The sequence below is a fragment of the Paralichthys olivaceus genome, chromosome 2 (assembly GCF_024713975.1).
Source record: "Paralichthys olivaceus isolate ysfri-2021 chromosome 2, ASM2471397v2, whole genome shotgun sequence".
Taxonomy (NCBI): Eukaryota; Metazoa; Chordata; class Actinopteri; order Pleuronectiformes; family Paralichthyidae; genus Paralichthys; species Paralichthys olivaceus.
This window is the reverse complement of record NC_091094.1, coordinates 866,712-880,000: the sequence shown is the minus strand read 5'-3', so window position 1 is coordinate 880,000 and position 13,289 is coordinate 866,712. Positions and strand designations below refer to the sequence as shown.

Genomic DNA, 13,289 nt, shown 5'->3' with positions numbered 1-13,289 from the left:
AGATCAGTTCTTAACAACCAGAGTTTATCTCCGATGTTCAGCAGAAACTGTTAGAGTTTAGAGTTTGGTGGATCTGTTGCAGCAGCAGCTCTTCTGGGTCAGGAAGCAGAGGATCGTGGGAAATTTTCAGTGTTCATTGGAGTTTCAGTTCGGTGGGACTCGACATGAAACGAGGCCTGTTCCAGTGAACGAGCGGCTGCAGCTTCTTCTCAGACTCGCTCCGTGGTTTCCTGTGGGTTTCACTTCTCGTCTTTACTTCAGCAGAGAAAGTTCACAGCTTTTGTCATCAGTGAGGTTCCAGTGAACGTGGAGGCGTGATCGGGGGAGTCCCTCCATCGTCTGTCGCTCATCTGAGGACAACAACAGACATCTGATGGTCTTACAGGAAAACACCTGAGTGTAAATAGATATGTGGACGATTAAACATCAGAAGATAAATCAATAACATTTACGTATATTTTCATATGTATTTTATATTTTGTAGGAATAATTTGGCAACTACTACAAAATAAAATCATGACATTTCAATCTTTCAAAGGTTTTTGTCTCCTGATGAATCTGTAAACTTCTTTTCTCTGCTGAGAGTCTGAACAAGATTCATGTTTGTTCCAAACTTTCATTTGATCCGGTTAGTTTTGGTTTCACATTGTAATTCAGGGTCTGAGGAACCTTTCACACCTGATGTTTAGGTTCAAGTGAAAAGTCTGAAGGTCTGAAACGAACAAGGTGTGAAAGTGTTTGGTCTCCTCCAGCCTCTTCTATATTATTTATAATATCTAATATCTAATAATCCAATGATGAAGAAAATGATGATGATGAACGTTTGTCTCCAAATGTCTCAGACAAGTTCCATCCTTTCATGATTCTTGTTGTTGTTATTAGTGTTGTTGTTGTTATTGTTGTTATTAGTGTTGTTGTTGTTATTGTTGTTATTAGTGTTGTTGTTGTTATTGTTGTTATTAGTGTTGTTGTTGTTGTTATTAGTGTTGTTGTTCGTTGAACGAGGTGTCGATGAGGGTTCGACTCTGGAGGTTTTCAGGATGTTGATCAGAAACAGACTCGTGACTCAGTAGATTTCAGACTAATGAGCTGTGATACTTCAGGGTCTCTTCCAGAAGAACGGTTGTGACATGAAAGTATAAGAAACAGTTTACAGTACGTTCTGTATATTTATATTTGCCTGTGTCTGATTTTAGGCCTCACACATGTAACGCTAGTTTAAACCTCCTGACGTGAAGTCATGTCGCTCATCAGCACTTTTTCTTGACAGTTTGTTCATCAGATACAAATTCAAACCTCATTTACGTCTTTTGTTGCAGAGATGAGTCTGAGGCAGGAAGATGAATAAACACAGAATAAGACGAGCAACACAAAGTGTGATCTGAACTTTGAAATGAGAACTCAGAGATGTAGAAATCCCAGATGTTGATGTTCTCGTGGGGAGAACATCTGTGAGGAGGAGACACACAGATGTTCTGGTTCCTTCGTGCAGCTTCATTGGTCCAGAACAGGTTTGATTGCTTCACTTGTTTCGCTCTGGGCTGTTTGGTGGCGGATGCTTTTCATCCCGAGCTGCTGAGGAAACAGAATCCAACCCCGATGAATCATTGTGGGCCAGAGGAGAGAGGATCAGGACATGCTGCCCCCTGCAGGTGGAACTGTTCCACTTCACAGAGCTGCAGACAACAGATGACAACATGAACGAAGTCTCTGCAGCAAACTCATAATTTCTCTAACAACTAAAAACAGAATTTCTTTTCAGAAATATTTATATTTAAACATCTTTATATTCTATGTTGTTCCAGCCCCGAAGATTTCAAATTAAACTCTAAAGAAGTATAATTGTACAACAGAATATATCCACCCAGTATTCTGTCATAGTATATTTGATTTAGTGAATTCAGATTTTATTCTATTACTTCATATTTTATATAACTAACTTACTCTTAATAGTTTCCCAGGAAACATTTTCCACGTGTTGTAACCTGTGAATCATCTTGAATCTTTGAGTGTGAATACTGAGGCACAACGAGGGTCTCTGATTGGCTGCTCCGTCTCTGAACAGACATGTGATCGGTCACCTGACAGTCGATGACTCACCTGACAGTCACCTGATGAATGAGTCTTATTTCTCTGTGGTGCTTTAGATGCAGTGTTTTCCTCCTTCCTTTCAGAATAAAAGCTTTTTAACGTATTTTAATATGAAAGTTAAAGCTCCAGTGTGTGAGATTCAGATGAATTTATATTTACATGTGGGGGGGGGTCCACAGTCTGAATGTGACTGTCACGATGTTGGTGTCATTTCTTTGTAAGAATGTCTCCGTGCACACTGATCTTTGATGTGGCTGCTGTCTGCAAATATGAAGGGAACTTCTACGATTGTGTTTCTGCGTCAACGTCTCCAAGTTTCTTCAGAAAAACTCAAACAGAAGGAAAAGTACCTGAAAGAGCAAAATGATGACGAACACCTCGATGTTTTCCGGATTTCAGCTTCACGAGGGTTTGTGAGTTTCAGGGAGTTGGGGTAATATCTATTTAATTTCATTTGTTCTTAAGTTAGTCACCTCTGTACATCGTCTCCTGTGTGTAAAACAGGAAACAGTCACGGCTTCATTTCACTGAAGAGACGACGACAGGTTTTTCCAACAAAAACATTTTGCGTCTTTATTGAAGGAAATGAAATCATGAAGACACGGAACTCTGGAGGTCACGACACCACAAACATCATCACACTCGTGATTTCTACTGTTCTCTCCTTCTGTACGACCCCGCACCAACAGCTTTGGCAACTTCATGTTAGCTCAAAATTAAATTAAAAAGAAGTAGAAGAATTTTATCAATGTAGCACAACAAAGAAGTGAAAATAAAATAACGAGTGAACTTTCCCCTGCAGCGACATTCGTCTGACGAAAAAAAAAATCCTCTTTACCTCTTTTAATCCTCTTGATATAATAATATTTAACGCTCCTAAGTGTACATCATCTCCGCCATGTGTGACATCTTCTTGGGGATGTAAAGATAATACTCCATGTAGCCAGAAAGATCATCTATTGTGATGTCATCGACGTAACCGCGCGCCTGCTCCGAACATGAGCGGGGGGAGCCTGACGACAGCGGCGGTGACGACCCTGCGGCGGCTGCGTTACTGTTGGTGCTGACAGTTCTGTGGGCGTCGCCGTGGCTTGGCAGGCTCCGCTCACACTCTGAGATGACATCGCGGAGCCCCGTGAAGGAATACACCTCCACGCCGTGCCAGCCCTGATGATGCGACTGGCACTGGGTTTCAGCGCCCTGCACGCTCTCCTCTTGTGAATCTGAGCTTTTCCTCTGGGCACAGCAGCAGGGCACGAGGGCGCCGTCTGCAGAGCTCGATAAGGCTCGGAAGTCAGCGACCTCAGCGGGTCCGGATCTTAGAGATGCTCCTGCTCCAGACGCCGCTCCATCACAGGCACTTTTCTCCTCCTCCCTCGACCGGACACCTCCACAGTTTCCCCCCTCCTGCTCTACAACTGTAGTGATGACACCGGGGATCTCTTGTAAAGATGGCGAGGAAACCACGGCTCCAACACGTGACTCGTAACCAGCGCACGATCCAAAAACCAGGGGAGCGATGTGGCCGGGGGAGCCTGAAGACAAGAGCTCTTTCTGGGCCGGGAGAGCTGCGGAGGAGGCGGATCTGCCGTCGAGCGTCGGACGAGGCTCCGCAGGCTCAGGCACGGCCAGGCGCTGGTGCTTCAGGCAGCCACTAGAGGTCGTCAGTGCAGAGGCTGTGGCCGTGCTGCAGTAGGTGAACTTCGGGGGGTGGAGGATGGGGGACTTGGACCTCCGGCGCCGCTGGGTTCTGGATGCTCCTCTGGAGGTTTTCCTCATACAGCTGAGGAGGGAGAGACAATGATGAGAAGAAAGAGCATCTTAGAAATCATAATCTCAGATCATATTTTCCACAGCACCCACACTGAGCCAGTGATTCACTCTGCCCACAGTGAAACTACAAATCTACAAATCTCCCCTTTGGCCTTTTCTTTTAATAACTGTGTCACAGCCAACATCTGGTGCGGACACAGACAGCTGCATGTAGAACCTGCTGTTACGGCTGGGACATCGTCTTCCTTCAACATATCAGTACTTCAAGTTCACATACACTTGTCATGTCTAAGTGTTAATGTTCTGTTAACGTGACGACTCAACCCACCCGTGCCAGTTGTCCTTGGGGCAGCTGAGCTTGGGCTTCGCTCCGCCGGTGTCGAGACAAGGTCGCGCTGTCGCTCTGGGAGCCAGCGCCTCGGAAACACTCACGGCTCCGAGTGCGCTGAAAGGAAGAGAGAAGGTAAGAAACCTGAGGCTGAAGCTTGAATATTAACACAAGAAGAAAATGACCAACACTTGAAAAAGCTATGGTTATTTTTGACCAGCAGTTCAAATGGTTTCAGTTTATGTCACAAAGGAGAGAAGAGGATTCTCTCTTGTCCCAGCGAAGCCTGAACTCAGACATCACACCAGGAAAAAACATAAATAACTATTAGATCTTAATAATTCCTCTGTTTAAACATCGTGTGATTAAATAATCCAAAACCTTTACCAGCCTGGAAAATACCTACTGTTCATTACTTGACTTGTGAAGGTTTTCATGACCTCACAACCTCTGAAGCCACTAACACAGCGTGCGACACCAACAACGGTGCGAGCTGCAGTGATTTACCTCTCAGCATCCACCCGCAGCTTCTTAAAGGCTGTCTGCAGTGTCTCCTCTTCACAGTCCTTCCCTCCTGCCTCCATGGTGGGAGGAGGCTGCTCTGACCAGCCACCCAGCTGAAACGAGACAACACTTCTTACACGGATCGCCGTGCCTCAGGTTCCGTGGTTAAAGTCCCGACGCAGCACGTGCAAGAAAACTTAACAAGTTCGTTTACACAGACACAACTGTTGAGTCTTGATGAATCAACTTGGTTTAAAAGACGTTAGAAAATGTCTTATTTTGGTAAAAGATTCTCAAACATACTGAAACAAGCTCAATTGTTTTGAACTTGAGTCGAACCGATCGTCTGCAGTTTTAATGATGAGCATTTAGAACATGTCTGTTTCAATCATTCAGCGACTTGTGATCTTTATTTTCTCGACTAGTTGATCGGTTGCTTTGAGGCGAAGTTTCCAAGGTGAAATCTTCAATGATCCAAAACAAAACAGAGGATTTTCAGTTCACCATCGTGGCCGAACACAGAAACTATGTCGACCTCTGAGAGTCCGACTGTGTTTCTCACAGATCTACATCATTTCTCATGGGTTTCACACAGACACTGATCCATGTTGATATCTGCTGATGTCACTGCTCCACATTCTGTTTGGAAGAGAAACTCGAGCTCAACGATCGAAGTAATGGATGAGCAGAGAATTGATCCTCCGGCTCTTCTGATAACTCGACGTGATTCAGGTTCCAGCCTCTCGATGTGATGACCTCATGGTTTTATTCACGATAATGGAATCTTTGGGGTTTGAACTGTTATTTCAACGAGTCTTAATGTTTATCTGTCATTTCACAGACTCGTCGGTTGATCGATGTGTAAATCGTCGCCCTGCTCGATGGTGAAGATGATCGTTAGAGTCCGTGGACAACAGAAACAGTTTAAATGTGTTAACCCCACAACAAAACCTCCTAACCCCCCCCCCTCCGTGCTAATGCTAGCAGGCTAGTGTGGCTGCTGAGCCCAGCTAACAGGCTAGCTCTCCGCAGGACGTGGTGGATGAAGCCGCGGGTGGACCCCCGGACTCCGGGAGCAGGTACTCACGGTTCAGGGTCTCCTGGTCGCTGAAGAGAAAGATGTCCTCTGGGCATAAAGAGCGTCTCCCCCGCTACAGGCCCGCGGAGGTCTGGTAGCCAGGGAGGCTAACGGCTAATGCTAACGGGAGCGAGATGCTAGCAGCAGATGCTAACAACGTTTTTTTTTTTTTAAACAACCACGAGGAAAACCCGGTTCCGAGGAAAACAGTGCGCGTGACCGTCAGGACCCGTGTCGCGGATTTATTAGAACTGATATGAGCTGTGAACGTCCGCGGGGACGCGCAGTGCTCGCGGCCTCTTGTTTACAACAGTGACTCTGCAACAGCGCCGCTGACGTCACCAACCAGAACACACACGTGACGTCACTGGGTGCTGGAAAATAAACTTCTTTAAATGTCGTGTGTGTGTGTGTGTGTGTGTGTGTGTGTGTTTGTCTGTGTTTCTGTGTGTGTGTGTGTGTCTGTGTGTGTGTCTGTGTGCGTGTCTCTGTGTGTGTGTGTGTGTGTCTGTGTGTGTGTGTGTGTGTCTGTGTGTGTGTGTTTGTCTGTGTGTGTGTCTGTGTGCGTGTCTGTGTGCGTGTCTGTGTGTGTGTGTGTGTGTCTGTGTGTGTGTGTCTGTGTGTGTGTGTTTGTCTGTGTGTGTGTCTGTGTGCGTGTCTGTGTGTGTGTGTGTGTCTGTGTGTGTGTCTGTGTCTGTGTGCGTGTCTCTGTGTGTGTGTCTGTGTGTGTGTCTGTGTGCGTGTCTGTGTGTGTGTGTGTGTGTCTGTGTGTGTGTGTGTGTGTCTGTGTGTGTGTGTTTGTCTGTGTGTGTGTCTGTGTGCGTGTCTGTGTGTGTGTGTGTGTCTGTGTGTCTGTGTGTGTGTCTGTGTGCGTGTCTCTGTGTGTGTGTGTGTGTCTGTGTGTGTGTCTGTGTGCGTGTCTGTGTGTGTGTGTCTGTGTGTGTGTGTGTGTCTGTGTGTGTGTGTCTGTGTGTTTGTCTGTGTGTGTGTCTGTGTGTGTGTGTCTGTGTGTCTGTGTTTGTGTGTGTGTGTCTGTGTGTGTCTGTGTTTCTGTGTGTGTGTGTTTGTGTGTGTGTCTGTGTGTGTCTGTGTGTCTGTGTGTGTGTGTCTGTGTGTATCACTTATATAAGTAAATTACATCCATATGAGAACATGTTCCAACAACAGACACACACACAGAATCACACAGTCACACACACACAGACACACAGACAGACACACACGTTCTACTCTGTTTTCACTTTTGTAAACACACTAACATCTGCTGCAGCACAACTGTACAGGCTCTGTTAGTTGTAACGTAAGTCCAACACAATCCCACCGTTCACACCTCATGACACTGAGCATGTGTCCTCAGCCAGAGACCAGCGAGCCTGCACACGTCCTCCACATGTACGGAGCGAACAGGACGGAGTCTCACACAGTGAAAGAAAGTCAACAACTAATCCCAGATCCACTTCTTAATCTGCATCTGCAGCTGAATGTCAACAATGTGCCTCAGGCCCCAGCCCTCCAGCAACACACAAAGCAACAGCGCCACCAAGTGATGAGACAGGAAAACAGAAACGCACATGATTCAAACGGAGGACGAACCAATTGATAAAACAAGTAAAAAGAGAGAAGAGAGAAGCGTTTGAAATTAGATAAAAACATTGGTACATCACAAGTCCTTGTGGTGGGGTAGTTTACTTTCTCTGACTCGTAGTCTTTCATTTTTGTCAGTATGAAGTAATGATAAGAGATTCGAACCGCCGGTCTCAACAAAACAAGCGCAGACTAAGATTGACAACGATGAGTCAAAAGTGACCCGGCTCAGTTTTTATGTTCTACATCTTTGCAGTACATCAACTGTGTCATTCAGCTTTTCCCCGATGAACCTGTTTTGGACTTACGGTTGACATGCTCACAAAGATGCTGTATAAAGATGAGTAGGCAATTCTTGGTGTAGATTCTGAATCCGAAGTCTCTGAGGAACTACACTTTGTTCCACAGGGTCAAGCTGGAGCTGTGTGTTCAATGACGTAGAGGAAAGAAACATACAGCCATGTATGACATGACACAGGAAGTGAATACGGGTCGTTTTCTCCCCATGTTGTGCATTGGAAGGAGTTTGTATAGCTGGTGTATGAAAGGATTCACACTGAACATGGTGTTGCCATCATAAGAAAACTTATTCTGTGAGCAACCCGCTGCAGATGAATCATCGTCAAGCATCCGCACCTCGCACGGGGACACAGACAGCAAACTATCACTGTTTCTTCTGATGTAGTAGATCCTGCTGCTCCTCTATTGTCCTCGTGTCCTGGAGACGGAGACGGACATGTGACTCTGAGCTTCACTCACTGCTTCATCAAGTGTCTCTGGTAGTTTGACTCTTGTTGAGTTCAGGACGTTGCTGCTTGTTGACCTCGATGAGACAAACTGTGATTTGTGAATATGAGACGAAATAAAGTTTGATTGATTGAATGTGGACTCAAACATTAAAAGAAGATAATTACACTCAGACGTGTTAAAACCTTTTGTTTCTTATCTCATTTGCCAGTTTCGTCCTCTTCACGTACAAATGCGCGGTGAGAGCGCGGAGCTGCTGTGGACCAATCAGAAGGCGCCAACTGGACGTTGTTCCCGGAATGTTCTCTCTCCGTCCAATCAGAGCAGAGCTCGTGGACGACTACGGAAGCGATCGCACATTTGGACCAATGAGGTGCAGGAGTAGTGTGACGTGGACCAGGAAGCCCCGTTCGGAACCGTCGCACTTTACCGGTGTCCGTGGTGAATCTGTGGCGGCTGAAGACGCTCAGCAGCGGACTGTCCTCTCCTCAGCGGCCGGTAGAAACACGCGTCCTCCGGGTGCGGACATGTTGGCTCTCAGCGGGCTGTCGGTGGCTCTCGCCCTCGCGCTGGTTCCGGGTCCCGCCGCAGCTCTGAAGGAAGGAGAGTGTGAAGGTAGGTGTTAGCATCTGTTAGCATCTGTTAGCATGTGTTGGCTCCAGATGAATGGCTGCCTGCGGCCACAGCTCGGCAACTTTCCCCGGAGACAAACTCCTTCGGTCCGGAGGAAGATTCAAAGTTCGGCGGCTTGAACAACCAGACTCCAACATGTCGGCGAACATCTCGTGACTTTATCCCGGGAACAGTCGTGTCAGACCCAGCTGGACCTCCTCCATCTTCCTCCATCCTCCTCCTGGATCCACTCGGTCTCTCTCACGAGTCACCGAAGACCCAGACATCTGTTTCCCTGAGAACCTTCAACCTGCAGATGTTCAGAACATCTGCACATTTACTGCTGATGAAGGTGTCACCTCCATCCAGGTGTGAGGAGAAGTTCTCAGAGGTTTGATGAACCTGACACCAGACTCAGTAACAGAGGAGAGCTCAGCACCAGGATCTAGTATATATATAATATATATATATATATATATATATATATGTAGGAGAAATAAAAATCATCATTTTATTAAGAATTGGATTTCTGGTGGACAATACTGATACTGGGGATTAAAAATAATTCTGACATATCAGCTGATTAAATATTGATAGGTGTTGTAAAATCCATTGATTTGAGGTTTTATATTTCACAGTTGGAGCAAGATTTTATTATAAATAATATAAACACAAATACAACCAAATATTTACAAGTTCAATAGAGAAAATACACTTTTTCACTTAAAGTATAAACTGTGTTTCCTGCATTGTTTATTATGTAATTTATTATTATCAGCCACTCGATAAATCGTTCAGGCTCAAATGATAATGAACTTAAATGTCACTTTTCAGAACACAGTGCATCTCAAATAACGAGACACAAATGATATAACATGAGAGGTTAAGTAATTTATGATAAATAGCTCAGATAAAATCTGGGACTTCAGGGACTTGAAAGAGGACGCTGACTCAGCCTCATGTCCTCCGGCAGGTCGTTTGAACACAAAGACTCTGTCCCCTGCAGTTTTCATTCCGCTCTCTGGAACAGTGACGAGACCTCTTTCCGTATGAGGATCTCAAACTACACAAAGGTTCATTCAGGATTTAAATCAATTCAATTTGCACATGAAATGGATCATGTTTTGTGAAATGCAGCTATTTAAGAGCACAGTAGAACAAACTGTACAAACCTCTGATGTCAGTATGTTAATATGTATTTTCCTCTTTGTTCCAGTGTGCCTCACCTTCCTCGGGAAGTTTTACCAGTCGCTCAACGACAACGATGTGAAGTTCAACAGCGCAGACATCGAGAAGGCGATCGTAAAAACCTGCAAGGATGCGAAAGGCAAAGAAAACCGCTTCGTGAGTAAAATACAGCTCCGACTGTGGAGGTGGAGTCACATCTTATAAACAAGCTGTATTTTTTAATTCTAATTAACTGAACCAAACACGCTTGGGTTTGAACGCACCCTTCGTCCACTTAATCATAAAATGCATCTCAACAGAAAGCTGGAACCCTGTGAAACATTTCTTCTTCCTCATGTGTAGTGTTACTACATCGGTGCAACAGCTGACGCAGCCACCAAGATGATCAATGAAGTTTCCAAACCGCTCAGCCACCATGTCCCAGTGGAGAAGATCTGTGAGAAGCTGAAGAAGAAGGACAGCCAGATCTGTGAACTGAAATATGGTAAGAAGGAAAAAGTTTTATTTGGAAACAGTGACGGTGAAAAGTAAGAGCAGGGATTCTTTTCTTGGAGGTGGAACTGTTACTGACCTGGAGAATCGTCTCCAGAGTTTGAGTTTCACAGCTGAACAACACGGCAGCAGCTTTTCTGCACAGACTCGTTCACAACAGTCGAGTCACGTGACTGATAGGAGCCAATTGGGAAGATAATCTGGGCGTCATCGTTTACAGAAGTCTCACTTTCTGTCCAGACTAAAACACAACCCCAGAGTTTTCAAACCAAGACGAGACCAGCAGCGTTTAGTCTCTGATCCAGAGGCTGGAAGACTCGTGTGAACGCCAGGTGCAACCGTAGCAACAGTCCAGTTTTACTGACTTAACTCATCATATTTGTTGTGAGTCCAACATTTAAACCAGTTAAACTTAGGAATCTGCTCAACCATGTGATGATGGTGTGTCTTTTCTCGCAGACAAACAGCTGGACCTCACCACGGTGGACCTGAAGAAGCTCAAAGTGAAGGATCTGAAGAAGATCCTGGAGGAGTGGGGCGAGTCCTGTAAAGGATGCGCAGAAAAATCCGACTTCATCCGCAAAATCACAGAGCTCATGCCCAAGTACGCCCCAGCAGCCGCCAAGGCACGGACAGAACTGTAACACAATAAAAAAAAAAAAAAAACAACCACACAACTTTGGACTTGATTTGGACCAGACTGCTGAGGACCGGGAGCGGAGCAGGGAGCTCTGTCTGTCTCAGTCTTCTGTTTTTATTTTTTATTTACAGGGATTCACTCGTCTGGTAATTTTACACAGATTCAGAAGTGGAGATAATAGTGGACACACACACACACACACTGTACACAACAGTAAACGTTTAAATCCGTGTGCAGGTCGAGGGGTTTCAAGCTTGAGGAAGTAAATTTAAAAGAGAAACTAGAGGATCAGGTTTTGTGACATATTTAAAACTTTTCATAGGAAGTTTTATTCTCCATCAGTGTCAGAATCATCAAGTCGGAGGGGAGATGCTCAAATCCGCCACAGCAGAGCTCAGTTGTGTCCCAGGATTCAAATCCACAGCTCGCTCATCAACAAACCTCGTCCGCTGCCTCGGCCAAACCTCAGCGGCGAGATGCTCTTTGACAGAGTTGTCATGTTTTTGAGGAATTTGTTAAGTTTCTTGTAAATCTGCTCAACTTTACTTTCCATGATGTTCTCATCGAGGAGACCCCCCCCCCCCCCCCCAAACACTTACAGAAACATTTGCTGAGATCTCCCTAAAGGCAACAAGATCTACCTGTAAATCTCACTAACTGCCAGTTTATACCACATTTATGTAACCTGTACAAAACATAGTGTGAGAACGAAGGTGAACGAGCTGTGGCTGCTTCCCACAGTGTCAGAGGTTTGTTAGAAGTGTGTAGGATTTAGGAGGATCCACTGGTAGAGATGAAATCTTCATGTTCTTGAGTTTAAAATGATCTAAAACCAAGATGCTATGTTTTTGTTACCTCAGAATGAGCTCATGTTTCTACAGAAGCCCAGAATGGACACACCACAGCTTTCATCCGCCCGCACGCCCTCCTACATGCTCGGAAAGAAAGTGTAATATGCCTTTTCACCACAAGGTGCCACTAAATCCTACACACCGTTCTTAAAGGCTTGTGACCACCGACGAGTCGAGACTTTCGCATCTTTTACCTCCGCTGTTGTCTTTGTGTTTTGGTGTACTGTTAACGAAGTCAGCCATGATCCAACGCAGAGTTGAGTCAAACATACGTACAATTATTAAAACAGGTCTAATTAAAACTTGAATCCCAGGAAAATGTAAATTCAATACAATAAAGATGTTTTCAGACATGAACTCTGGGAAATGTCCTGACAATGTGAGCCGGACATTTTCTGTTTGTTTCTCATGTGAAGAAGCAGCAGGAGATTGTCCGGGTCAGACTCGATCACATCAGGAGGTTGTGCTTCGTGTGGACATTATCTGGAGTAACTCTCACTTGGACCTGTGCGTTGTCACTCACAGCCCCTCCAGATGAGTTCAGGAGATCGTCTGCAGTTCGTGTTTGAAAGCATCTTAAGAAGCCAGTGGTGATCAGCTGTGAGACTGGAATCTGGGGCATTAAATCGTGTTCTTTGTTTGTCTTAGGAAAAGATTAAAGTTTGAAACACAACAATGGTTAAACTAACCTGAACATCTGAATCCGATCTAAATGATCAACCTCACTGATGATGTGGATCATGGTTGACGTCTGCTGAGGAACGTTCACTTCATCTCTGATTCAGGAAGGTTCAGCAGTCCTTCCTCTGTCAGTTAAATGTTTAGGAGATATATTTATTTAGGACTTTTTTAAGACTCTTTCTGATCCTTCATTGTTTTTCTGCTTCTTTTGGGTTTTTTTTTTTCCTGTTTCGTTCGGTTTCTGTGCTGCAGCAGTTTTAATGTCGTGAACATTGAAACTGATGACATGCTGAACGTCTCAGCTTAAATCCAGTCAGGCATTGGATCGTGGGAAACGTTGAAATTCAAAATAAAAACGTGAAATTGAATCAGTGGGTGAATATTTGCTCTCACTCACCGTCACCTGCTGTTTATCACAAGTTCAGCGCGGTTTGAATATTCATGTTTCCGAACATGAAAAAAACATTCACGTGTTTCTGTCACATGTGGCAGTGACATGTGAAACTTGACGGTCTCCGTCAGGAGGGGTCGGTTTGTTGTGTGATGATGACATGTACTCTAAAAAAAGACTTGTTATGGGAAATGAAATCTTAAAACCTGCTGTTGTTTCACTGTGACCTTTAGAACTAAGGTGCAGTTCTTTGTTACAACTGTACTATTCTACTTTTTAATTAAAACATGAGAAACTCCATCTGGAGTCGAGGATGTTTCATTTCAAAA

General features: G+C 44.9%; 2 protein-coding genes across 8 annotated transcripts; one reads left to right on the top strand and one right to left on the bottom strand.

The window, feature by feature from the left end:
• Positions 1-2,637: 2,637 nt before the first annotated feature.
• Positions 2,638-8,347, bottom strand: oser1 (oxidative stress responsive serine-rich 1). Of its 6 annotated transcripts, none has more exons than XM_069515265.1 (4): positions 8,291-8,347; positions 4,700-4,809; positions 4,193-4,309; positions 2,638-3,874 (listed from the first exon to the last, which is right to left on the bottom strand). In XM_069515265.1, the coding sequence occupies exons 2-4, from the start codon at positions 4,774-4,776 to the stop codon at positions 2,968-2,970; spliced, it is 1,101 nt and encodes a 366-aa protein (XP_069371366.1). In that variant the 5' UTR covers positions 4,777-4,809; positions 8,291-8,347; the 3' UTR covers positions 2,638-2,967. The 6 variants fall into 6 exon arrangements, with proteins under 6 accessions (XP_069371366.1, XP_069371359.1, XP_069371350.1 ...); XM_069515258.1 differs by lacking the exon at positions 8,291-8,347 and adding an exon at positions 7,995-8,139; XM_069515249.1 differs by lacking the exon at positions 8,291-8,347 and adding an exon at positions 7,667-7,786.
• On the top strand, positions 5,682-13,260 carry manf (mesencephalic astrocyte-derived neurotrophic factor). 2 transcript variants are annotated; one of them, XM_069515282.1, is made up of 5 exons: positions 5,682-5,775; positions 8,317-8,720; positions 9,934-10,061; positions 10,248-10,389; positions 10,857-13,260. In XM_069515282.1, exons 2-5 carry the CDS (start codon positions 8,405-8,407, stop codon positions 11,039-11,041), a joined length of 771 nt encoding a protein of 256 aa, XP_069371383.1. In that variant the 5' UTR covers positions 5,682-5,775; positions 8,317-8,404; the 3' UTR covers positions 11,042-13,260. The 2 variants fall into 2 exon arrangements, with proteins under 2 accessions (XP_069371383.1, XP_069371394.1); XM_069515293.1 differs by lacking the exon at positions 5,682-5,775 and adding an exon at positions 8,006-8,137.
• Positions 13,261-13,289: the final 29 nt, after the last annotated feature.